The sequence below is a fragment of the Notechis scutatus genome, chromosome 2, assembly GCF_049901735.1.
Source record: "Notechis scutatus isolate UNSWTSFEM ecotype Mainland chromosome 2, rNotScu1.2, whole genome shotgun sequence".
In the NCBI taxonomy this organism is placed as follows: Eukaryota; Metazoa; Chordata; class Lepidosauria; order Squamata; family Elapidae; genus Notechis; species Notechis scutatus.
In genome coordinates, this window is record NC_142010.1 from 5,260,011 (window position 1) to 5,286,920 (window position 26,910).

At 44.0% G+C, this 26,910-nt stretch overlaps 3 protein-coding genes and 1 long non-coding RNA gene across 12 annotated transcripts in view; 1 reads left to right on the top strand and 3 right to left on the bottom strand.

Annotated features, from left to right (window-relative positions):
- Positions 1–26,910, top strand: part of LOC148131637 (uncharacterized) — a 65,040-nt gene that overhangs the window by 11,637 nt on the left and 26,493 nt on the right. The window lies entirely within an intron of this gene.
- LOC113425264 (uncharacterized) overlaps positions 1–26,910 on the bottom strand; it is a 96,989-nt gene that overhangs the window by 8,184 nt on the left and 61,895 nt on the right. The window contains exon 1 of one of the 4 annotated variants that reach the window (XM_087953119.1): positions 19,731–19,767. The exons of 1 other annotated variant lie outside the window; for it this stretch is intronic. The gene's annotated coding sequence lies outside the window, so the exon portion shown is untranslated. Of the gene's footprint in view, positions 1–12,721; positions 12,794–19,730; positions 19,768–26,910 lie in introns of those variants that run through there. 2 more of the 4 variants (XM_087953122.1, XM_087953121.1) reach the window with 2 other exon arrangements.
- On the bottom strand, positions 881–12,175 carry LOC148131638 (uncharacterized). Its single transcript, XM_087953360.1, has 5 exons — positions 11,830–12,175; positions 9,301–11,511; positions 8,898–9,060; positions 8,178–8,195; positions 881–2,804 (listed from the first exon to the last, which is right to left on the bottom strand). The coding sequence occupies exons 2-5, from the start codon at positions 10,825–10,827 to the stop codon at positions 1,180–1,182; spliced, it is 3,333 nt and encodes a 1,110-aa protein (XP_087809486.1). The 5' UTR covers positions 10,828–11,511; positions 11,830–12,175; the 3' UTR covers positions 881–1,179.
- Positions 15,494–26,910, bottom strand: part of LOC113425266 (uncharacterized) — a 99,479-nt gene continuing 88,062 nt past the window's right edge. For 3 of the 6 annotated variants that reach the window (XM_087953230.1, XM_087953231.1, XM_026687339.2), the window contains one exon: positions 15,494–18,675. In XM_087953230.1, coding sequence (XP_087809356.1) covers positions 16,921–18,243 — 1,323 coding nt within the window. In that variant the 5' untranslated portion in view covers positions 18,244–18,675 and the 3' untranslated portion in view covers positions 15,494–16,920. Of the gene's footprint in view, positions 18,676–19,730; positions 19,811–20,009; positions 20,180–25,260; positions 26,808–26,910 lie in introns of those variants that run through there. The other 3 variants (XM_087953233.1, XM_087953232.1, XM_087953229.1) reach the window with 3 other exon arrangements.

Here is a 26,910-nt window from a genome sequence, read left to right on the forward strand (position 1 = left end):
GCCTATTATCCACATCCGAGCTTGCAGACTGCCAATCATGCCTGGGCTTGGGGAAGAAGGCCTTCTCCTACCTCTGTGGATAAAACTCCCCATACATAGAAAGGGGTGTGTTTGTGCATGCACGCTTGGCTGCCAGCAGTTTGGGGAACTTGTGGGACACCAAATTGTCCCCATTTTGAATTAGCCGATGCAACTTACTCAATCCTGACCCTGCTGTCCGGAGTCAGTTGTGCCCAGTGAGCGTTGTCGAGCAGGCTACACGGAACTGGCCACGCCTACCTAGTGCCTATAACTCAGCTATGACCACCCAGCCACTCCCCAGCCATGCCCACCTGGCCACTGTGAGTCATCATAGTCTTACATGCACTTACACTGGCCCTTTGAAGGCAACCATAATGCTGATACAGTCCTCAATGGAATTGAGTTTGACATCTGTGGTTTACGTAAATCAGCATATTGCCCCCAACAATCTTGTGTTCTCGTTTTACTGATCTCAGAAAGATGGAAGGCTGAGTCAATCTCGAGCCCCCGTCAGGATCGGATTGCAGGCTGTGGGCAGAGTCAGCCGGTAATACTGCATTCTAACCGCTGAACCACCAGGGCACCTGTCATTATTGCCCTACCTTTATTATTATTGCGTCCATATGTTCTGCTAGATCAGATAGGGTAGGCACACTGGCCCCTTAAATATTGCTATTGGATAGGAGGTAGGAAGTTTTTTCGGTTGCAGCTCCTGCCCTATGAGACACTCTTCCCCCTGGAGTTTGGCAGGCCTTTATCCTCCTGGTCTTCCGTAAAGCATGGAAGATGTAGCTTTTCCACTAAGCACTGGGATAAGAAAAGGTGCCTGCCCATCAGATACTCGATTTGGAACCAGGTGTTTGTTTATATGCATTTAGTTTTAATATGGTTTTAAAGCTAATTATTGATTGGGAGCTGGTCTGAGATTGTTATAACTTGGATGGCTACATAAATATTTTAAATAGACCAGAGGAAAAACAGATGAATAAAAAAAAATGGCCCTACTGAAGCAGCCCATCTACAACGTGCGCTTACGTAAGAGACAAGAAACGAAATTCAAGAGTCCTCTACACACATCGAATTTTGCCTCAAATTGAGTTTCTTGTGTGATGAGGAACCCTGAGCAAAACACTGTCCACAATCTGGGTACATCAATGGTTACTCTCCTATGTGTAACCTTACATGATTTAGAAGGCTAGTCCTAGTACTGAAATCTTTCCCACAATCTGGACACTCATATGGTTTCTCTCCTGTGTGAGTCCTTCGATGTATCACCAAGTCATAATTCCGACAGAAGCATTTCCCACACTCGAGACACTCATATGGTTTTTCTCCTGTGTGACTCCTCTGGTGTATCACCAGCTTGGAATTCTGAGTGAAACTTTTCCCACAATCCAGACACTCATACAGTCTCTTTTCTCTGTGAGTTTTTTGGTGTCTTACCAGTTCAGACTTGCAACTGAAATTTTCCCCACACTCTGGACACTCATTAGATTGCTTTCCTGTGTGAGTCTTCTGGTGTATCACCAAGTGGAAATTCCAACTGAATCTTTTCCCACAATCCAGGCACTCATAGGGTTTTTCTCCCGTGTGAGTTTTCTGGTGCCTCACCAGGTGAGAAGTCTGAGTGAAAGTTTTCCCACAATCAGGACACTCATATGGTTTCTCTCCCGTGTGAGTCCTCTGGTGAATCACCAAGTTGGAATTCCTAAAGAAACCTTTCCCACAAAACAGACACTCATATAATTGTTCTCCTGTGTGAGTCAACTGGTGTATCACCAGGTTAGAATTCCGAGTGAAACTTTTACCACAATCCGGACATTGATACAGTTTGTCCCCTGTGTGAATTCTCTGGTGTACCACCAGATGAGAATTCCGATGGAAGCTTTCCTCACAATCTGCACACTTATATGGTTTCTCTCCCATGTGAATCCTCTGGTGTTTCACCAGGTAGGAATTCTGACTAAAACTTTTCCCACAATCACAACATTTATATGGTTTCTCTTCTGTATGTGTCTTCTGATGTTTCACCATGTCAGAATTCCGAGCAAAATATTTCCCACAATCAGCACACTTATATGGCTTCTCTCTTGTGTGAGTCCTCTGGTGTATCACCCTGTCAGAATTCCGAGTGAAACGCTTGTCACAATATAGACACTCATATGGTTTCTCTCCCGTGTGAGTCCTCTGGTGTTTCACCAGGTAGGAATTCTGACTGAAACTTTTCCCACAATCACATTTATACGGTTTCTCCTCTGTATGTGTCTTCTGATGTTTTACCATATCAGAATTCCGAGTGAAATGTTTCCCACAATCTACACATGTATATGGTTTCTCTCCCGTGTGGGTCCTCTGATGTATCACCAGGTATGAATTATGACTGAAACTTTTCCCACAATCACTACATTTAAATGGTTTCTCTTCTGTATGTGTTTTCTGATGTTTCACCAGGTTAGATTTCCGAGAGAAACCTTTCCCACAATCAGGACATTCATAAGGTTTCTCTCCAGTGTGAGTCCTCTGGTGTACTTCCAACTCGGAATTCCAATTGAAACCTTTCCCACAATCTGGGCACTCATACGGTTTTTCTCCTGTGTGAATCCTCCGATGTATCATGAGCTTGAAATTCTCCTTGAAATTTTTCCCACAATCCAGACATTCATATCGTTTCTCTCCCATGTGAGTCCTCTGATGTATCAGCAGGTCAGAATTCTGAGAGAAGCTTTTCCCACAATCAGGACATTCAAAAAGTTTCTCCCCAGTGTGAATCCTATTGTGTCTCACTACATTGGTGTTCATGCTTAATCTTTTGTCAGATGGGGAGCACTAGTAGAGTTTCTCTTCTGTATGGGTCCTTCCATGAATTATGAGGAAGGTTTTCCAAGTAAAGTTTTTACTGCACTCTAAACATTTGCATGGCTTTTCACTGGGTGGGTCATGTTGCACATAATCAGATGTGATTTGCAATCTGTATTTTTCTCACAATAGGCAATCCCTGGGGTTTTTCCAACACTGATATTCTTGGATTCTCAAAAAGGCCAGAAATATTTCTGATCTCTTACGTTAAGGTTTTTTGATTCAAGCCACTCTTTCCTTCATCAAAGGCTTTCATTAATAGCTGCCTATTTTGGCCATCTGCACCTTTTTCTTCCCACTGACTTTCAGGTGTTTCCCACTTTTTATTTGGACATTTTCCTCCTAGACTGCTCATGTAATGTCTTCCTGAGTTCCATATAGTCTATTTTTCCCAACTCAAAACTTTGTTCTTTTTATTCTGTCCCTTATCTCTCATTTTCTGAGGAAGAAGACTTTTTACACTTTCAAGTGGTATTGAAAAAAGATTTTGACTGATAGTTCATTTTGGATTTTAATACTGCTTCTCATTCTCTGTTCTCCAGCATGTGCTTCTTGGCATCCTCTTTGTTTGTAAGAGTCACATTAATGGGTTAGTTTCATGATTGTTTAAAAAGTGGCTGCAGGACCTGTGAAAGCAGGGGGGAAAAACCCATACATTAGCAGGAAAAAACAAACACCAAAATTCTAGTTTAACATCTAATATTATGGTTCATTTGGCATATAGATTAGCAAGATCCAAATTCAAACATTGACTTGATCAAAAGATTCTTTTTCAATCAATCAATCAATCAATCAATCAATCAATCAATCAATATATTAATCAAGATATCAATCAAATCAATCAATCAGAATAGAGTTGGAAAGGACCTAAGACAGGGGTCCCCAACCACCGGGCCGCGGACCGGTACCGGGCCGTGGAGCACTCTTTACCGGGCCGCAAAGAAAAAAAAAATATATGGCGGCTTTCTTCGCCTTCGGTGAATGCTGCTGGGATCGGGATCAAGGACACAAATGAAAGAAGGGGAGGGAGGAAGCAACCGAAGCCTGTCCTGCTCTCTGGCTCAGCTCTCTCAGTCGCTCTGTTGCTCCTCCACCAGCACAGGAAGAAACTGCTTCAAAGAAGCCGGGGAGTGGCTTTCTGTCGCCGCAGCTTCCCGAGCGCCCGTTTCACCCCACCCGCCCGCCCGCTCCACGGTTCAATCCACAGTGCTCCGTTCTGCCTGCCTGCCTGTCTGGTTGTTTGGGAGCAGCTTCGCTGAGAATAATAACTATTCGCCTCTTTTTATCAGCCGAAGCTGCTCCAAAACGAAGAAGGCAGGCAGGCAGGCAGGTAGAACGGAGCACTGTGGATTGAACCGCGAGCGGGCGGGCGGGCGGGGTGGGGTGAAACGGGCGCTTCGGGAAGCTGTGGCGACAGGAAAGCCACCCCACCCCCCACCCCGGCTTCTTTGAAGCAGTTTCTTCCTGGGCTGCTGTAGGAGCGATAGAGTGACTGAGAGAGGAACGAGGCAGACACCTGAGGGAGGGAGGGAGGCAGACACCTGAGGGATGGGGCTGAGGGAGGCAGGGCCGAGGCGCTCCTGAACTTGGTGGTTTGCTGGCAGGCGTTTTATTACCCGACTAGGTAACAACATCAGATGTTACCTAGTCAGGTAATGAAACGTCTGCAAGCAAACTACCAAACTCGGAATCTTCCCCCCGTCCTTGAAAAATGTTTCTGCTTGAAACCGGTCCCTGGTACAAAAAGGTTGGGGACCACTGACCTAAGAGATCTCCTAGTCCAGCCCCCTGCTGAAGCAGGATATATCATTACAGGGTAATCACTCATGCACTCATACCCAGGCACACAGAAATCCACACCTACACCTTTATGTATGTAAATAATCTATGTGTATTTTCATGTGCAAAATGTCCCAGAAGTGCTTTTGCTCCTATTTTTCATCCAAGTTCAGAAATCTGAGGACGCTAACAGATGAAACGGTGACCAAATCCTACTGCAAAATTTAAAACATCCATTTTCCTCAGAAAACTCACTTGGCAGGAAAACAACATGTCAATAAAATCATAAGGAATCAAGTGTTTCGTGAAGGGTGAGGGAGATTGGGTGGTCAAGAAATATGAAAAGTATGTAAAGATTTCTTCAAAGGTTCCAAATTTGCCAACAGAAAATCACAGGCAGCAGATTTAAATCATTTAGCAAAAGGATAAAAAAAACATTTCGGGAGGGAAAGAATATTGCAGCAGCAGCCCGCATACTTCAGCCTTGTCACTTCGCTGCTTCCCGGCCGTGGAGGAACCCAAAGGGCCCGACTTGATCCCGGCTTCTCCTCCGAGCTGCCCTCCACTCACCTCCCCAGGAGATGCTTCGACCCTCCAAGCAGCACAAGAAGCTCCGCCGACGCCATTATCCTCCCGTGGCTGTGCCGGAAGAGGAAATTCCTCTACTCTTCCTTCGCCTCCACAACCTCTCTAGCAATCAAATAATCTATGGTTTCACAACTCGTTCTAGCTCACCCTCTCTCCCTTCCCGTGAATAGCTAGTTGCAGCTGTACAATACCTGCTTGCTAGGCGCCGGTGTTGCTTCTCTTGTTAGATCGCCATCTAGCGACATAAGGGGGAAGAACACGCTCGTTCTCTACCCTTAAAGCGTTCTCACGGATTCCATCAAGTCCTATTTGACTCCCATCGAGCTCATCGGTAGCTTTTCTCTCTTGAGGATCCATCCCAAAACTTTTTCTTTCAGGTTCCCCCAAGAGGACACTCCTTGTCCCTGGAGCTGAGCCCGAAGCTTCTTTTACAAGAAGTGGCAACTAGACCACAGGAAAGCTCCCTTGGTGGCTGGAAATGATGTGCAAATAGGGAGAATTCCCTTAGTTCCAGTTTTTTCTCTTGGGGTGTGCCTGTGTGGGATAACTCCTCAAAATGTGCCTCTGCCACTTAACTGAAGCTGTAAGACTGAAGCTTGACCCCTTTTCTCTGCTGGGATTTTATTTTCTTTTACTTTAAATGCTTAGCTAACAAGCACAGTATTACTTATTGGTGCCCCATCCCTGTTTAGTGTTGGAAGAAAAATCCATCTGCTACAGTTCCAAGTGGGGAGAAAGACATGGAGAAACATGGAGGCTGTTTGGAAAGTTGGTTTATTGGTGAACAGGACCACATGGGTGGAGAGTGGGGGAATCCCACCAGTGGTGGCATTCAAATTGTTTTACTTCCGGTTCCGTGGGCATGGCTTTGAGGGTGTGACAGAGGAAGGATACTGTATAATCTTCAGTCAGAGGTGATATTTGCAAGTTCTCCGAACTACTCAAAAGAAAAAGAGACATACATACATACATACATGTATTGTGTTCGCCTGTGAGTCAGACAGTTGTTTCTGAAAAAAACTGAAACAACTGTAAAAGTCTGACTCACAGACGAACACAATACAGAAGCCAGATGATGGCAGATGAGATTCTGCCGAAACTTTGCTACAACTTTAAAAGCACAACTACAATGACGTGGGAAAATACTCGAACAAAGCTGAATACCATACATGTAAGTACCCGCGAAAAATTAAGAATATATATATTTCTTACGTTTTCGTGGGTACTTACATGTATGGCATTCAGCTTTGTTCGGGTATTTTCCCACGTCATTATAGTTGTGCTTTTAAAGTTATATATATACACACACAGAGAGAGACATAGAGAGAGACAGAGGGGGAGAGAAACAGAGAGAGACATACAGAGAGAGGGGGGAAAGGGGAAGATAGGGAGAGATACAGAGGGAGGGAGAAACAGAGATACAGAGGGGGGAGGAGAGAGAGACGGGGAGATAGGGAGAGATACAGAAAGTGAGACACACACACAGGGGAGAGATATAGAGAGGGGAAGATAGGGAGAGATATGCAGAGATAGAGGGAGAGACACGCACAGAAAGGAGAGAGGGAGATACAGAACGGGCAGAGGGGAAGATAGGGAGGCAGAAAAGGGGGAGACACTAAATTCCCCCCCACCTTTAGTTAGCTGGTGCAACCTACTCAATCCTGACCCTGCTGTCTGGAGTCAACTGCGCCCAGTGAGTGTTGTCGAGCAGGCCAACAACGACTTGGCCAAACCTACCTAGTGCCTATAACCCAGCTGTGACCACCCAGCCACTTCTCCCCAGCCATGCCCACCTGGCCACTGTGAGTCGTCATAATCTTACAAGCAACTGGCCCTTTGAAGGCAACCATAATGCTGATAACAGTCCTCAATGGAATTGAGTTTGACATCTGTGGTTTACATAATCAGCATATTGCCCCCAACAATCTTGTGTTCTCGTTTTACTGATCTCAGAAAGAGGGAAGGCTGAGTCAATCTCGAGCCCCCGTCAGGATCAGACTGCAGGCTGTGGGCAGAGTCAGCCGGTAATACTGCATTCTAACCACTGAACCACCAGGGCACCTGTCATCATTGCCCTACCTTTATTATTATTGCGTCCATATCTTCTGCTAGATCAGAGAGGGCAGGCACACTGGCCCTTTAAATATTGCTATCGGATAGGAGGTAGGAAGTTTTTTCGGTTGCAGCTCCTGCCCTATGAGACACTCTTCCCCCTGGAGTTTGGCAGGCCTTTATCCTCCTGGTCTTCCGTAAAGCATGGAAGATGTAGCTTTTCCACTAAGCACTGGGATAAGAAAAGGTGCCTGCCCATCCGAAACTCGATTTGGAACCAGGTGTTTGTTTTTATGCATTTAGTTTTAATATGGTTTTTAAGTTAATTATTGAGTGGAAGCTGGCCCGAATTTGTTATAACATGGATGGCTACATAAATATTTTAAATAAATCAGATGAATCCAAAAAAATGGCCTCACTGAAGCAGCCCATCTACAAGGCACGGAAGGTCTATGTGTTTCTTTAATTATCAAATTTATATCCTTACTAATCCTGTGATTAAATTCTCTAATTTAACTCCTTGTAAGGACAAAGATTATCAGCTTTGAGGAAGAATGGCACAAGAAATGAACATAATTAGTAAGGCCAGGAAGCCTGGTTAACTTGTAAATTAAAACAAAATCAAGAATCACCTTTTTGGAATTTCCAGACCATCCAAGTCCCATCCACTTTGCTTGAAGAGCCTTCTATTTACAGAGCAAATACATTTTAAATGTGGAGGCTTTGCATTTGGCCATGGGGTTTATTGGTTTCTGTATTAAGGCTTTATTGCTGTAAACCGTGTGGAATAACCATGACTTGAGCTGCCAAATGGATTTTCAAATTAAGTAAAAATGCATACAAACATATTTATATACCCCTTTATTATACGTAGAAACAACTCAAGGTGGCAAACATACCTAATAGAGGTCCAAGCTCACTTTCTCTGGCCCAGCAAGGCAGTTCCCCTCGACTCCGTGAAAGGGAACGACTGCGGTGGGACAGAGAAAGGAAGCTCAGATTAGAGACTTGCAGACTAAAATATATGAGGAACAATTAGAGAAACTGGGCATGGCTAGTCTAGGGAAGACAAGAATCAGTTGTGACATGATTAGCAGTCTTCCGATATCTGAGGGGCTGCCACAGAGAGGAGGGGGACAAGCTATTTTCCAAAGCACCCGAACGCCAGACAAGGAACAATGGGCGGAAACTGATGGAGAGATTCAAACTAGAAATAAGGAGACATTTTCTGACAGGACAATCTACCAAAGGAACAGGCTCGCCTTCTGAAGTTGTGAGTACTCCCTTATGGAGCCTTTGAAAATATAGGGTCCCCTGCTTGGTTTGGATTACAAGGTCTATTCCAATTTTGTTATTCTATTCCTCCCTGATGTTTGATACTAAGACATGTTTCACTAAAAGAATCGTGCAAAAAATTACATGATTAATTGCTCAGGGGCACTTACATAAGAGACAAGAAACTAAATTCAAGAGTCAAATTTTGCCTCAATGGAATTTCTTGTGTGATAAGGGAGGAATCTTGAGCAAAACACTGTCTGGGTATATAAATAGTTATTCTCCTATGTGTAACCTTACATGATTTATAAGGCTGGGCTTACTACTGAAATCTTTTCCACAATCTGGACACTCATACGGTTTCTCTCCTGTGTGAGTCCTCCAGTGTATCACCAAATTGGAATTCCAACGGAAACTTTTCCCACATTCAAGACACTCATACGGTTTTTCTCCTGTGTGAGTCCTCTGGTGTTTCACCAGGTAGGAATTCTGACTGAAATGTTTTTCACAATCCAGACATTTATATGGTTTGGCTCCGGAATGAGTTTTCTGGTGTATTGTCAGCTTGGAATTCTGAGTGAAACTTTTCCCACAATCTATACACTCATATACTCTCTTTCCTCTGTGAGTTTTCTGGTGTTTTAACAGATCAGATTTGCAACTGAAATTTTTCCCACACTCTGGACACTCATACAATTTCTCTCCTATGTGAGTTTTCTGGTGTATCACAAGATGCAAATTCCAACTGAATCTTTCCCCACAATCCAGGCACTCATAGGGTTTTTCTCCCGTGTGAGTTTTCTGGTGTCTCACCAGGTGAGAAGTCTGCGTGAAAGTTTTCCCACAATCAGGACACTCATATGGTTTCTCTCCTGTGTGAGTCCTCTGGTGAATCACCAAGCTGGAATTCTGAAAGAAACCTTTCCCACAAAACAGACACTCATATAATTTTTCTCCTGTGTGAGTCAACTGGTGCATCCTCAGGTTAGAATTCCGAGTGAAACTTTTACCACAATCCGGACATTGATACAGTTTGTCCCCTGTATGAATTCTCTGGTGTACCACCAGATGAGAATGCCGATGGAAGCTTTCCTCACAATCTGCACACTTATATGGTTTCTCTCTTGTGTGAGTCTTCTGGTGTTTCACCAGGTAGGAATTATGACTGAAACCTTTCCCACAATCATAACATTTATATTGTTTCTCTTCTGTATGTGTTTTCTGATGTTTCACCATGGCAGAATTCCGAGCAAAATGTTTCCCACAATCTGCACACTTATATGGTTTCTCTCCTGTGTGGGTCCTCTGGTGTATCACCCTGTCAGAATTCCGAGTAAAATGTTTCCCACAATCTGGACACTCATATGGTTTCTCTCCCGTGTGAATCCTCTGGTGTTTTACCAAGTAGGAATTATGACTGAAACTTTTCCCACAATCATAACATTTATATGGTTTCTCTTCTGTATGTGTCTTCTGATGTTTCACCATGTCAGAATTCCGAGCAAAATGTTTCCCACAATCTGCACACTTATATGGTTTCTCTCCTGTGTGGGTCCTCTGGTGTATCACCCTGTCAGAATTCCGAGTGAAACGCTTGTCACAATATAGACACTCATATGGTTTCTGTCCTGTGTGAGTCCTCTGGTGTTCCACCAGATGGGAGATCTGCCTGAAACCTTTCCCGCAATCCGGACACTCATATGGCTTTTCTCCTGTGTGAATCCTCTGGTGTATCACCAGTTCAGAATTCCAATTGAATCCTCTCCTGCAATTTGAACACTCAAACAGTTTCTCTCCCATGTGAGTCCTCTGGTGTTTCACCAGGTACGAATTATGACTGAAACTTTTCCCACAATCATGACACTCATATGGCTTCTCTCCGATGTGAGTCCTCTGATGTCTCACCAGGTCAGAATTCCGAGAGAAATCTTTCCCACAATCAGGACACTCATATGGTTTCTCTCCAGTGTGAGTCCTCTGGTGTACTTCCAACTCGGAATTCCAATTGAAACCTTTCCCACAATCTGGGCACTCATATGGTTTTTCTCCTGTGTGAATCCTCCGATGTATCATGAGTTTTGAATTCTTCTTGAAACTTTTTCCACAATCCGGACACACATATAGTCTCTCTCCCATGTGAGTCCTCTTATGTATCACCAGGTCAGAATTCCGAGAGAAACTTTTCCCACAATCAGGACATTCAAAGAGTTTTTCCCCAGTGTGAGTCCTCTTGTGTCTCACTACATTGGTGTTCATGCTTAATCTTTTGTCGCATTCGAAGCATTGGTAGAGTTTCTGATCTGTATGGGTCCATCCATGAATTATGAGGAAGGCTTTCTGAGTAAAGTTTTTATTGCACTCCAAACATTTGTGTGGCTTTTCACTGAGTGCATCCTATTGTGTATAATCAGTTGTGATCTGCAATTGTGTTTTTCTCACAATAGGCAGGCTCTGGGAGTTTTCCAACACTGATATTCTTGGATTCTTGAGAAGACCAAAAATATTTCTGATCACTTACTTGGAGCTTCTTTGATTTAAGCCACTCTTTCCTTCGTCAAAGGCTTTCATTAATACATGCCTATTTTGGCCATCTGCACCTTTTTCTTCCCACTGACTTTCAGGTGTTTCCCACTTTTTATTTGGACATTTTCCTCTTAGACTACTCATGTAATGTCTTCTTGAGTTCCATATAGTCTATTTTTCCCAATTCAAAACTTTGTTCTTGTTATTCTGTCCCTTATCTCTCATTTTCTGAGGAAGAAGACTTTTTACACTTTCAAGTGGAATTGAAAAAAGATTTTGACTGATGGGTTCATTTTGGATTTTAATACTGCTTCTCATTCTCTGTTCTCCAGCATGTGCTTCTTGGCATCCTCTTTTGTTTGTAAGATTCACATTAATGGGTTAGTTTCATGATTGTTTAAAAAGTGGCTGCAGGACCTGTGAAAGCAGCAAAAAGGCCCATATATGTTAGCATGAAAAAACAAACACCAAAATTCTAGTTTGACATCTAATATTATGATTCATTTGGCATATAGAAGACGAGCAAGATCTAAGTTCAAATATTGACTTGATCATAAGATTCTCTTTTTCAATCAATCCAATCAATTAATCAATCAGTCAAACAGAAAAGAGTTGGAAGGGTCCTCTAGTCCAGCCCCCTACTGAAGCAGGAGCAGGATATACCATTACAGGGTAAATTTTTGGCTTGGCTAATCCCTTACGTACGCATGCACAGGCACACAGAAATACACCTACAATTTTATGTACGTAGACAAGGATAGAGAGAGCTCGAACAGCATTCTTCAAAATGAAAAAGGTCTTCTGCAATCACGACATAAGCCTAAGATTGAAAATCAGGCTTGTGAGATGTTACATCTTTTCTATCCTGCTCTACGGAGTAGAGAGTTGGTCTCTTGACAGAAAGCCACTGGAAGAGACTAGAAGCATTTGAAATGTGGATTTCCAGATGGCTGAAACTTATAAGCTGGGTTGACAAAATCAGAAACGAGGAGGTGATAAGCCACTAGGGAAAGGGCATATTTCACTTAATCCTCAGGGAAAAGGTTGAAGGCAGAAGAACATTGTGGCTTTAAAATCTAAGGGACTGGTTTGGACAAAACTCAACAGCACTTTTTCATGCGGCTGTTGACATGATTGCCAACATCTGATGATGGATATGGCACAACAAGATGACAATCTATGTGTATCTTCATGTGCAAAATGTCCCAGAAGTGCATTTGCTCATATTTTTGATCTAATTTAAGAAAGGTGGGGACACTAAGAGATGACTTGGTGACCAAATCCTATGCAAAATTTAAAAGATCCGTTTTGCCCATAAAACTCCTCACTTGGCAGGAAAACATGTCAATAAAATCACAAGGAATCAAGTGCTACGTGAAGGGTGAGGGAGGTTGTTGGTTCAGAAACAAAATAATTTTTTTTTTTTAATCTCCCAAATCTGCAAGGAGAAAATCTCCGGCTGCAGTTTTAAATCGTGCAACTAAAGGACAGAAATATCTGGGGAGAGAAAGACTTTGCTGCAGCAGCAGCCCGCATGTTTCATTCGTGTCCCTTCGCTGCTTCCAGGCCGTGGAGGAACCCAAAGGGCCCGATTTGCTCCCGGCGTCTCCTCCGACTTGCCCTCCACTCACCTCCCAGGAGCTGCTTCGACCCTCCAAGCAGCACAAGAGGCTCTGCCGACGCCATCAACCTCCCGTGGGAACAAGAAGTTCCTCCGCCCGCCTGCAAAATCCTTTCTAGCAATCCACTACTCTATCGTTTCAACCCGTTCAATCTCAGCCTCTGCCCTTTCCCTAGAACAGCTCTGCCGCCGCTTTGTGGGCTCAAATGTTGATTCACTGTAGAGCGCCATCTAGCGACGGAAGGCTGAAGAACACGATCGTTCTACCGTAAGGCGTTTGAACATGTTCTCACTGTTTCCGATCTTCCTTAAGTGCCATCAAGTCCTATTTGACTCCCATTGAGCTCATCGGTAGCTTTTCTCCCGGAGCTTTTCTTTTAGGTCCTCCAAAGAGGGCATTCCTTGTCCCTGGAGCTGAGCCCGAAGCTTCCTTTGGCAGAAAACTAAACCAAAGGAAAGCACCTTTTGGGAGGGGATGAGGACTAGAAATGATCTGCAAGTTAGAAGGGAGAAAGTGCACCTCCCTTGGTTCCAGTTTTCCCTTTTGGGGTGTTTATTTTTTATTTATTTATTTATTTGTCAAGCAAGTATTAGATAACAGGTAATCATAGTTATGAATACATGAAATTGATACGAATAAAAAAAGAAACAATAGGACAGGGACGGTAGGCACGTTGGTGCGCTTATGTACAGACCTCTTAGGAAAGGGGTGAGGTCAATAGTAGACAGTCTAAGGTTAAAGTTTTTGGGGTTTGGGGAAGAGACTACAGAGTCGGGTAGAGTATTCCAGACATTGACCACTCTGTTGCTGAAGTCGTATTTCCTGCAATCAAGTTTGGTGCGGTTTACCTTGAGTTTGTATCTATTGTTTGCTCTTGTGTTGTTATGGTTGAAGCTGAAGTAGTCATTGACAGGTAGGACATTGCAGTAGATAATTTTATGTACTATACTTAGTTCGGACCGAAGGCGGCATAGTTCTAGGTTGTCTAGGTCTAAAATTTCAAGTCTGGTGGCATAAAGTATTCTGCTATGAGTAGATGAGTGCAGGATAACTCCTCAAAACTTGTCTCTGCAACCTTATCGAAACTGTAAGAATGAAGCTTGATCCCGTGTCTCTGCTGGGATTTTATTTTCTTTTACTTCCATGTTTAAGCTAACATTACCCTATTTCCTATTGGTGCCCCAGCTCTGCTTAGCAATGGAAAGTTTGGCAATTGCTGACTTGGGGCCATTTTTCACACTTACCACCATTGCAGCATCCCCATCCGTGATCAAAACAGGGATGCTTGGCAATTGACTCCCCTTTATGACAGTTGCAGTGTCCTGAGGTCATGTGTGAATTGAGCTTGTGTACCAACTGGTGTGTGTGTGGGGGTGTCCTCCTGCATTCACGCTTCCTGCTTGAGGCAGCCATGGCTGGGGAGGGGCTTTGCACAGATTCATTGGGTGCACCAATCGTTCCCTTCCCCGGACCTGGAGTCCTTGCACAGTGGCTCACTCGTGCCTTGGTCACCTCCGTTTGGATTACTACCCAGGGTTCCCCAGAAACTTCAACTGGTCCAGAATGCAACAGCCCACCCAGTAATGGGAGTCCCTAGATTGCCTGTGTGGCATCTTTGAAACGTGAACTGCACTGGATTTTCTTTAAGGTGCAGTTGAAGATGCTGCTCATCACATTTAAAGCTATTTCTTTATTATAGAAATACCAATAGGACTTAGAGTTATATACCAGTGTTTTAGAGCACTCTCTAAGCAGTTTACAGTGTCACCATATTTCCAACAATCTGGGTCCCCATTTTACTGATCTCAGAAGGATGGAGCCTTCTGAGTCAACCCCGAGCTCCGTCAGAATCGACTTCCAGGCTGTGGGCAGAGTCAACTAGCAAGACCACAGTCTAACCACTGAGCCAACAGGCCACCTGTCATTATTTTCCCAGTTTTGTTTTTGCATCTATCTGTTCTACCAGGTCAGATAGGGTTGGCACGCTCCTAGCCTCTTACCTTAAATATTGCCATCTGATAGGAGCTAGGAAGTGAGCCTTGTGCATTGCAGACCTTGGCCTATAAGACAATTTCCCCCCTGAAGTTTGGCAGGCCTTTATCCTCCTGGTCTTCCATAAAGGAAGGAAGCTCTAGCTTTTCCTCTGAGCACTGGGTTAATAAGAGAGGACTGCATATCAAGCTTGAATTGAAATAAGGTTTTTGTTTATACCCATTTGGTTTTAATATGGTTTTAAACAGGGGTGGGATTCTACCAGTTCACACCTATTCTCTAGAACAGATTGTTAACATTCTAAGCAGTTCAGAGAACCGGTTGTTAGAAGAAATTACTGGCCTAATCCTGTAAGGCAGGCAGGAAGGAAACATTCTGGTGTTGCTTACAGAAACTGCCTCTCCGTTAAACCTTATTACATTCTTGGCAGGACTAGACTTCCTGTCTCAGGAACGTCTCTGGAGTTTTCCCCCCACTCCTTTGCTGGTACTTTGCTTGTGTGGAGTGACCATTCAAAGTTACAATGGCACTGAAAAAAGTGACTTATGACCATTTTTCACACTTGTGCCTCAATGTGAATTATATTGAGTTGGCCACACCCAGCCAATAACATGACCACCAAGCCACACCCAACAACTAAGCCACACCCACAGAACCGGTTGTTACAAAATTTGAATCCCACCCCTGGTTTTAAAGTTAATTATTGATTGGGAGCCGGCCAGAGTTTGTTATAAGATGGATGGCTACATATTTTAAACAAATCAGAGGAAAACGATGAATCCCCAAAATGGGGGTGCTTTGGCTGTCCTTGTGCCAAGTTTCTTGAGGCACTCTACGAATGTAATTATCAAATTTATTGGCCGCTAATCCTACGGTTAACTTCTCCAATTTAACTCTTTCCAATCAGAAGCTTGATTTTGTACCTGGGTATGGTTTAAATGCATTTGGACTTAATACAGTCTTTAAGTTAATTACTGATTTGAAGCTTATTTTAAGTTTGTTGTAACTCTGGATGGATGGCTATATAAACATTTTAAGTAAATCAGAAGAGATGAATCCCCAAAAATGGCCCAGCTTAGGCTGCCCATGTGCACGTTGCTTGAGGCACTGACGTTCCACAGACTTCTTTAATTATCAAATTTATATGCCGCTAATCCTGTGGTTAGCTTCTCCAATTTAACTCTTGAAAAGCACCTCTGGGACATCCTTGCAAGGAGAAAGATTACCAGTTTTGAGCAAGAATGGCATCAGGCACAAGCATAATTAGTAATACCAGGAGGCCTGGTTAACCTCTGATTTGAACAAAAGCAAGAATCACCTTTTTGGAATTCCCAGACCCTCCAAACGCCACCAACCTTGATAGAAGTCTGCCGCATTTTCAGGGCAAGTACATGTTAAAAAGGGAGGTTTTGCAATATATGATGTTTATTGGGTTTTGTATTAAGGTTTTAATGCAGTAAACCATGCAGTTGGGCTGCCATATACGTTTAGTTGGGCTGCCATATACGTTTTCATGCTAAGCCAAAATACAGAACAGAACAGAACAACAGAGTTGGAAGGGATCTTGTAGGTCTTCTAGTCCAACCCCCTGCTCAAGCAAGAGACCCTAAACTATTGTGGTATATACATACATACATATTTATATCCCTTTGTATTATATGTAGAAATAACTCAAGTCGGCAAACATAGCTAATAGAGCTCCAAACTCGCTTTCTCTGGCCCAGCAATGGCAGATCCCCTTAACTCTGTGAAAGGGACCTAGCGCACTGGGCCAAAGAAAGGAAGCTCAGATGAGATTAGAGAAAGAAAAGAGAAAGGAAGAAAAAAGAGAAGGGAAGCTCAGATGAGATTAGAGAAACAAAAAGGAAGAGCAAAGAGAAAGGAAGCTTAGATCAAATTAGAAGCAGGCTAAAACATATGAAGAACAGTTACATGAAATGAGCATGGCTAGCCTAGGGAAGACAAGAACTAGGTGTGACATGATAGCAGTCCTCCAATATTTGAGAGACTGTCAAAAATGGGGGGGACAAACTATTTGCCAAAGCACCCGAAGGCCAGAGACGAAACAACAGTACTGATCAAAGAAAGATTCAAACTAGAAATAAGGAGAAATTGTAAGACAGTCAGAAAAATCAACCAATGGAAGTTTGCCTTAAAAGGTTATGAGTGTGAACTTTGTGTGAAAGTGTTTGCAATCTGGAGGTTTGAATGACTACTCCCCTGTGTGTAACCTTACATGATTTATAAGGCTAGACTTAGTACTGAAATCTTTCCCGCAATCCGGACATTCATAAGGTTTCTCTCCTGTGTGAGTCCTCTGGTGTTCTACCAGATGGGAATTCTGCCTGAAACCTTTCCCACAATCCAGACATTCATATGGTTTTTCTCCCGTGTGAGTCCTCTGGTGTATCACCAAATTGGAACTCTTACTGAAAGTTTTCCCACAATACAGACACTCATATGGTTTCTCTCCCGTATGAGTCTTCTGGTGCTTCCCAAGTTCAGATTTGCAACTGAAGCGTTTCCCACATTCTGAACAGTCATATGGTTTCTCTCCTGTGTGAGTCCTCTTGTGTATCACCAGACAGGAATTCTGACTGAAACTTTTTCCACAATCACTACATTTATATGGTTTCTCTCCCGTGTGTGTCCTGTGGTGTTCCACCAGGTTGGAATTCCAACTGAAACTTTTCCCACAAGCCAGGCACTCATATGGTTTCTCTCCCGTGTGTGTCCTGTGGTGTTTCACCAGATGGGAATTTTGAGTGAAACTTTTCCCACAATACAGACACTGATACGGTTTTTCTCCAGTGTGAGTTCTCTGGTGAATCATCAGGTTGGAATTCTGCCTGAAACTTTTCCCACAATCTGGACACTGAAATGGTTTTATTCCTGTGTGAGTTCTCTGGTGTATAATCAGGCAGGAATTCAGACTGAAACTTTTCCCACAATCACATTTGTACGGTTTCTCTCCTGTGTGTGTCCTGTGGTGTTCCACCAACTGGGAATTCTGCCTGAAACTTTTCCCACAATCCAGGCACTCATAGGGTTTTTCTCCTGTGTGAGTCCTCTTGTGTTTCACCAGGTAGGAACTCTGACTGAAACGTTTCCCACAATCCAGGCACTGATATGGTTTTTCTCCTGTATGAGTCCTCTGGTGTATCACCAGGTTGGAATTCAGACTGAAACTTTTCCCACAAACAGGACATTTATACGGTTTCTCTCCTGTGTGTGTCGTCTGGTGTTCTACCAGGTGGGAATTTTGACTGAAGCTTTTTCCACAAACAGGACATTCAAAAAGTTTCTCCCCAGTGTGAGTCCTTTGGTGTCTCACCAGATTGGAATGAATGCTAAATCTTTTGCCACATTGGGAACATTGGTAGAGCTTCTCTCCAGTATGGGTTCTTCCATGAATCATGAGGATGTTTTTCCGAGAAAAGCTTTTGCCGCACTCCAAACATTTATATGGCTTTTCACTGGGTGGATCCTGTTGTGCATAATCAGCTATGATCTGCAATCTGTGCTTTCCCCACATTAGGAGTCTATGGGTGTTTTCCAACACTGATGTACTTGGATTCTTGAAAAATATTTCTGATCTCTTGCCTGGTGGTTGTTTGGTTCAAGCCATTTTTTCCTACCTCAAAGACTTCAATTAATGCCTGGCAATTTTGGCTATACAAGGAACCATTTTCTTCCTACTGACTTCAAGTTGTTCCTCACTTCTTTATTTAAAGATTATCCTCTTTGAATTCTCGTTTAATCTTGTTATTTCCAGTTCTATGTGCTCTATTTTTTCCCACTCAAAACTTTGTTCTTGTTATTCTTTCCCTCGTCTCTCATCTGCTAAGGAAGAAGAGTTTTTAAACTTGAATTGGAAAATATTTTGAATGATGATTTATTTTGCACGTTAATGCTGCTTCTCATTCTTTGTTGTCCAGAGTACTCTTCTTCTTGGCATCTTCTCTCTCTAAGATTAATATAAATGGATTAGTTTAATTATTATTGGAAAAATGGCTGCAGGACATATGAAAGCAGCAAAAAAACACCACATATATTAGCACAAAAAAACAAACATCAGAACTCTTATTTTAATCTCTAATATTACTTATGATTCATTTGGAATATAGAAAAGTAACAAGATCCAAGTTCAAATATTGACTCAATCATAAGCATCTGTTTTGCCCATGAAACTCCTCGCTTGCCAGGAAAAAAACATCTCAATAACAGAAATCAAGTGTTACATGAAGGCTGAAGGAGATGGGTGGTTAAGAAATATGAAAAATATGTAAAGATTTCTTTAAATGTCCCAAATCTGCCAGCAGAAAAGTACAGGCAGCAGTTTAAATCATGCATTCATCTTAATGGGTTAGTTTTTATTATTATTGTTTAAAAATAGTTGCAGAACATATGAAAAACAGCATGTGTATTCATGAAAAAAAAATATCAAAATTCTGGTTTCACCTCTAAAATGAATTATGATTCATTTGGAAAATAGACAACTAGCAAGATGCAAGCTCAAATATCGACTCAATCATAAGATTCTCTTTTCGGCTTGGGTAAATCACTGCTACATGCGCACCTAGGAGCACTACAAGCCTATCAATTTATGTGTAGGCATTATGTGTATTTCAGGGTGTAAAATGTTCCAGAAATGCATTTGACCTAATTTTAGAAAGGTTTTTCTTTAAAAGGTTTAAAGCATCTGTTTTGCCCATATCGAAAGAACATGTCAATGAAATCTCAAGGAATCGTTTCGTGAACTGTGATGGAGATGGGTGGCTAAGAAATATGAAAAATGTGTAAAGATTTCTTTAAATTTCCCAAATCTGCCATCTCCAAGGAGAACATCACAGGCAGAAGTATTAAATTGTGCAGAGGAATAAAATTCAGGGAGGGAAATAATACACAACAGCAGCCAACACCTTTCACCCTCGTTGCTTCCTCTCCCGCTTCCCCGCCGTGCAGGAACCCAAAGGGCCGGACTTGCTCCCGGGCTTCTCCTCCGACCTGCCCTCCACTCACCTCCCAGGAGCCGCTTCGACCCTCCAAGCCGCACAAGAGGCTCCGCCGACGCCATCAGCCTCCCTTGGGTGATGAGCCGGAAGAGGAACTTCCTCTGCCTTCCACCTCCTCTCCTTTACAACCTCTCTAGCAATCCACCAATCTATCGTTTCAACCCGTTCAATCTCAGCCTCTGCCCCTTTCCTAGAATAGCTGTCGCTGCTTTGTAGGCGTGACTGTTGCTTCTCTGTAGCGCGCCCTCTAGCGACGTATGGTTGAAAGGAACACGCTCGTTCTTACCTATGGCGTTTGAAGATGTTCTTATTGGTTCCGTGCTTCCTTGTTAACCCTAAATAAGTCTTATTTTGACTCCCATCGAGCTCATTGATAGCTTTTCTCCCTGAGGATCCATCCGTCCCGAAACCTTTTCTTTCAGGTTCCCCAAGAGGGCATTGCCTGTCGCTGGAGCCGAGCCCGAAGTTTCGTTTGCAAAAAGCAGCAACTAAATGAAAGGAACCCTCCCTTTTGGGTGTGGATCTAGAAATGACGTTCAAATAAGGAAAAGACAAGACTGCACCTCCCTTGGTTCATGATAGCTTTTCTTCTTGGGGTTTGTGCACGTGTGCAGGATATCTCCTCAAAACCTGTCCCTGCAATTTAGAGAACCTGTAAAACTGAAGCTTGGCCCCTTGTCTCTGCTGGGATTTTAGTTTCTTTTCCTTCCATGTTCAGCTAACCAGCATGGTATATATCCTATTGGTGCTCCATCCCTTCTTAACAATTCTAGCCTGAATTGCCTATAGAGATTCTGGAAAACCATATCAATGGTTTTCCAGAAAAATTAAAGCATTTTGCTTCAATTTGAAATGCGGACAACAGACTCACCTCCCAACAGCCTGCACTTGTCTTGAACAGTGAAGAGACACAGGACAGAAAACACCTTGTGGCCACGAAGGCTCCACACCCATTTGCACTACTCACATGACCCCGAGGACACAGATCAACTGCCAGGCGGCCTCAAGGACTCTTTCAAAGAATGCAAATGACCAGCTGTCTGCAAGGATTAGGAATCCTTCCATCCCCCACCATCCAGACAGAGCTGAAGAAGCTTCTTGGATGAGAAGCAAAACGTCTTCAAAGAAAAACCAGAAAGTCCAGTCGCCTCCTGATAAAGCAGCTCTTGTCAGGGTCCCAAGTAACAGACCCAATGCAATCAAAACTCCGAGGCCAAGCTGCTCCTCAAAATCCAGATTTATTAAACAGGTCATATTGGCACACCTGGTGAAAACCCGACTCTGAAGGTCCCGAGGTTTTCCCCACCCAAATTAAAAATCAAAGTTCTTCTCCCCAGTCCACCAACCAGGTTAACAGTCCCAATTCCAGCTGGTTTCAATCCATGCCTCCCCAGCACCTGGTGAGAACGTCCTTGGTTCTCAGGAGAAAGAATTTTATTTTGGCTACAGATCCCCAGTTATCTCTACTCCCCCATCCCATTCCCACAGCTCCAATCCGTCTTGCTGCGGCAGCCCTGAATACGCTCCAAAATGGCTTCAGGGTTGACAGCATTAGCACTAATTGCTATTGCAACCCGAGAACCACCCATATTCTTTTGCAGGCTCAAGAGAGGGCTGAAGTATAATTTCCTCCCTTCTGGACAGCTGGCATCCTGGCAGGCTTTATACCTTCACCAGCAGTTTTCTATGCATAATAAAATCATGAGAGTTTTTCCTGGCAGAGGAGTTCAAGGCATTGCTGCAGATTCAGATCTTTTCTAATTGCAGCTGAAGAGGGCAGTGAAAGGTTGGCAGCTTAGGACTGCCACTTACTCTCTGCTTGCAGCTCTGACTTTGCCACCCAGAGAAAGGGCTGTGTAGGAGGAAGACACCTGGGCCCCTTTTAGTCTGGTGCGGAATGCAATGGTGTGGGAGTATGCCCAATGCCAAGGCTTTGTATTTTCCCATTTGCTATATATGGGGGTTGATTGCTTTCTGTATTGTATTGCTGTAGCCAGCGGTGGGATTCGAATTTTTTTACTACCAGTTTTGCGGGCATGGTTTGGTGGTCATGTGACTGGGTGGGTGTGGCTGGGCATGGCCAACTTGATGTCACTCATGTCAAAGGATGCCTTGCTTGGCCTCTCCTTGCCTTGAAGGCCTCAACGAGATACAATTTCCCTGTCTATTTACTACTACTGAATATCCAAAATTCACTATCTAACCCTATGTATATATGCCATATGTGTACGTACATATTACATAGTATAGACTCTATACTATACTATAGTGTGTATAGGCACACAAAAAGATATATTATCTACTATATATACTATACTTTATATATACTGTATACACACACACACACACACACCTCTTCTAAAACTATACATATTCAACCTCACTTACTGTGTTTGGAAAAACACACCCACAGTCCACTTTCTGCCACACATTTAACTATACCTTCTGCATATTAGAACATTACACATGCCTTCAGATGTTCTTCCCTAGCTTGCACATGACTGTTACAGCCAGATGTCTCTAAAATGTAAAAAATCACTTAACGCTCTTGCTTAGCAACCAAAATTTTGGGGTCAATTGCGGTCATAAATCAAGGACTATCTCTGCCTTCCTCTGCATGGCAGCCTTGTCCTAGTAAACTTCTCCTTTCTGGCAATTTTCCTCTCTGTTAGAGGCACCAAAATAATCCAGACGATATAAGGTTTCCTGCTGGAGCAGGGGGTTGGACTAGATGGCCTCAGAGGTCCCCTCCAGCCCTAGATTGCTGTGCTGCTTCAAAGCATCTGCTGAAGCCACATCTAGTGCCAGGGTTTGTGGTTCTTCCTCTCCTTTTCTTCTCTCCCTCCCTCTCTTCATGTATGTATGTATCCATCCATCCATCCATGCAACTATATGTCATTCACTTTCCCCTCCCTTTCCTTTCCTTTCCTTTCCTTTCTTTCTTCCAGATTCCATACAGCTCTGGACCCAAACCAAATACAAGTGGTCCTCGCTTAATTCCCGGTTGCTTAGCAAGTGTTCTAATTTACGACTGACCTCCCCAGAGCTACTTGACCTGTTTTTGGAGTTTTGACAGCCATACACACACATACACGCAAAATTTATGACCAGTTACAACATCCCACAGTCATGTGACGGAGGTTTTCTATATTTTTTGCCAGTTTCCAACAATTCCTTCTGGTTTCCGGTTAAAAATGCCCACTGGGGAAAATAGACTTGTTTAACAACCACAGTGTTTGCTTAATGACCACAAGGTTCACTTAATGACCAGGGTGTTTGCCTAACCCAGGAGTCTGGGTCTGCAACCTTAAACACTCAAAGAGCCAGTTTTCTATTTTCTTTTAAACAGGTATCTCTCTCTCTCTCATCTTTCTTTCTCCCTTTCTCATATCTCTCATCTCTTTCTCCCCCCCAATTTCTCTTTCCTCTCTCTCCTTCTCTCCGTTCATCATTTTCTCATTTCTCTCTCTCTTTCTCTCTCCTTTCCTATTATCTCTTTTGCTCGCACGCGCGCACACAAACACACAAGTAGATACCCCCCCGGGCTGGGATCACGGCGGCGGTGGGGATGGCAACTCCTCCTCTTGCTGCCGCCATTGTGCACTCACGTAACCGGCCACACGGGAGAGCCAGAGCTCTTCCCTCCTCCCCGCATTCGGTGGCGGTGGCGCTCCTCCCTTCCTGAGCCGACACGAAGGGGGACCGTGGCCGGTGCTGAGCTGCCTGCGAAGGACGCGGAATCGCAAAAAGCAGCCGGTCGTGGGCAGGGCGGAGAAAATGCTAGAGGAGCTTCAGCCGCTTTGTCCCCCTCCGTCTCGGCTATTGGGCGAAGACGTGTGAAGCAGCTTTATCCAAGCAATAAAAACCGATTTTACTGCTTCCCCTTGGCTGATGCCCAGCGCGGGAGGAGTTGCCCTGCCACGAACAGGCAGAGACGGGCGGTGAAAGGGCATGCTGGAGTGATGCTCCTGTGCCGATAAAACTTTCCCTTCCCCTGTGGAAAGATCGAGGCCTTTCTACTTCATCCTAGGCCGAGCGAGGGGATGCTCTGGGCGCAGGTCCCCATCAAAGTCATGGGCAGCCCAGTTCTCAGCTTCTGCCAGCCCTCCGGGGGGCTGCCGCCCATTCGCCCTTCCCTCTGCCGCGGATCCTGCTGCTTGCAATAGGGAACGCACTTTCGAGCCAGCCTGGCTGGCGGGTAGCCAAACAGGCATCCCGCTTCTCTGCTGTTCCCAATGACCCCCAGACCACACCTTGGGCGCCACCAGCTGGCACAAATGTACCCCATGACGAAGCACCGCCCCCCCCCCATGAATGGGCAGCGCAAAGGCAAGTTGTGCTGCACTCCTGCACACTTAGGCTTCACCATTCGCTACCTCCACCTCAGAGCCACCCACCTGCCATTACCACAGCACCATTACCTTTAGGGAACTACCTCAAAAGATTGCACGGCAAAAGAAAAGGCAGCCGCGGGGTGCTGCCACGGCCTTTCAGACCGGCCTTGGAAAAGCCTACCCTCACAATTGGGACTCCAGCCGCTTGTGGGAGGAACCCTGAAGCTTAGCGGCGGCATATTGCATGCCTTAACAAGCCCGCCGGTGGCCTTCAGGGTGCCTTTCCTCCCCGTGGCTCTAATTCTTAAAAATTTTGGGTTCTCGCACGAGCGTTGAGAGAAAGGGAGTCCGATGGTGATTGTCAGCTTTTCCAAGGCCGGTCCTAGAGGGAGACAAGAGATCAGTGTGGCTTTCCTCCCCGTGGTTCTAATTCTTTGCAAAATAAAAGATGCACTTTTATTTTGTCCGCCCAAGGAGGGGGGGAGAGAGAGGGGGGCTCAGAATGGTATGTAGGAAATCTGTCCCTGCAGCATCCATTGCTTGCCAGCGGGCAGGCAATGAGCTGGTGGCGGCTGGCAAGCACGCTGGGCCACGTAGGAGGCAGCTAAGCCGGGATTCAGGCCTTGCTGCTTGCAGTCACTCACCCAGGCAGATCAGCGCCGTGTAGTATGCAGCCCTAAGAGACCGTGTGGTTGAGGCAAGCCAGGGAGCAGCAGCAGCAGCTATGCAGGACAAGATGAGGAGTGACTGCACAGGGCGGGGGGTGCCAGCCAGAATTATCGCCACTGGTTTGCCTGAACTGGCTAGAACTGGCTGAATCCCACCACTGCTGTAAGTTGTCTGGAGTCACAATGCGTTAGGCTGCCATACACAATTTCTTCATAAAAATACATACACACATACATACACATCTATATCCCGCCTTAATTAGATGTAGAAATAACTCAAGGTGGCAAATATACCTAATAGAGATATAAGAGACTTTCTTCTGTCAACCATGGCAATTCCCCTCGACGCTGTGAAAAGGAACACCACCACAATTCCAAAGAAAGGAAGCTCAGATCTCCTCCCTCATGTTTGATACCAAGACATGTTTGACTAAAAAGAATAAAACAAGAAATGAAATGGTTAATTTCTCAACTGGGCTTCCAAAGACAGAAGAGAAATGAAATTCAAGATTCCTCTACATACATCAAATTTTGCTTCATATGGAATTTCTTGTGTGCAATAAGAGAGGAATTTTGTGAGAAGCACTTCCCACAATCTGGACATTTGAATGGTTTCTCCCCTGTGTGTAACCTTACATGATTTATAAGGCCAGACCTAGTACTGAAATCTTTCCCACAATCTGGACATTCGTATGGTTTTTCTCCAGTGTGACTTCTCTGGTGTACTTCCAACTCGCAATTCCAATTGAAACCCTTCAGACAATCTGGGCACTTGAATGGTTTCTCCCCTGTGTGTAACCTTACATGATTTATAAGGCCGGACCTAGTACTGAAATCTTTCCCACAATCTGGACACTCATATGGTTTTTCTCCAGTGTGAGTCCTCCGGTGTATCACCAGGCTCGAATTATGACTGAACCTTTTCCCACAATCTGGGCACTCATATGGTTTCTCTCCCGTGTGAGTCCTCTGGTGCCTCACAAGCTTAGAATTCTGCTGGAAACTTTTCCCACAATCCGGGCACTCATATGGTTTTTCTCCAGTGTGAGTCCTCCGGTGTAGTTCCAACTCAGAATTCCAATTAAAACCTTTCCCACAATCTGGACACTCATATGGTTTCTTTCCCGTGTGAGTCCTCTTGTGTATCACAAGCTTAGAATTCTGACTGAAACTTTTCCCACAATCCATGCACTGATACGGTTTTTCTCCAGTGTGAATTCTCTGGTGTATCATCAGGTTGGACTTCTGACTGAAATTTTTCCCACAATCCGGACACTGAAATGGTTTTACTCCTGTGTGAGTTCTCTGGTGTATTACAAGCTTAGAACTCTGCTTGAAACCTCTTCCACAATCACTACATTTATACGGATTCTCTCCTGTGTGTATCCTGTAGTGTTCCACCAGGTTGGAATTCCAACGGAAACTTTTCCCACACTCCAGACACTCATATGGTTTTTCTCCTGTGTGAGTTCTTTGGTGTATCACCAGGTGGGAATTCCGAATGAAACTTTTCCCATTAACAGGACATTTATACGGTTGCTCTCCCATGTCAGTCTTCTGGTGTATCATCAGGTTGGATTTCTGACTGAAACTTTTCCCACAATCCGAACTTTGAAATGCTTTTACTTCTGTGTGAGTTGTCTGGGGTCTCACAAGCTTAGAACTCTGCTTGAAACCTTTTCCACAATCATTACATTTATACGGTTTCTGTCCTGTGTGTGTTGTTTGGTTAAGCCATTCTTTCCTTCCTCAAAGGCTTTAATTAATGCCTGCCAATTTTGACTATGCATGGAACCTTTTTCTTCCTATTGACTTCAAGTTGTTCCTCACTTTTTCTTTATTTAAATATTATCTTCCTTGATTTCTCATTTAATGGTTTTTTCAGTTCTGTGTGCTCTTATTTTTTCCCACTCAAAACTTTGGTCTTGTTATTCTTTCCCTTGTCTCTCATCTGCTGAGGAAGAAGAGTTTTTAAACGTTCTAGAGGAATTGGAAAATATTTTGAATGGCGGCTTATTTTGCACTTTAATGCTGGTTCTCAATCTCTGTTGTCCAGCGTGCTCTTCTTGGCATCCTCTCTCTCTGTAAGATTAATATAAATGGGTTAGTTTCATTATTGCTTAAAAATGGCTGCAGGACATGTGAAAGTAGCAAAAAAATAATCCCCACCCCATATATTAGCATG

What these genes read in the sequence shown, in the direction of transcription:
- LOC148131638 (XM_087953360.1), bottom strand. Translation starts at nt 10,827, where the DNA reads ATGAACACCAATGTAGTGAGACACAAGAGGACTCACACTGGGGAAAAA. An exon ending in TCAGTTGGAATTTGCATCTT is followed by an intron (nt 9,061 to 9,300) that starts GTGATACACCAG and finishes CATTTCAGTCAG; the next exon opens with AATTCCTACCTGGTGAAACA.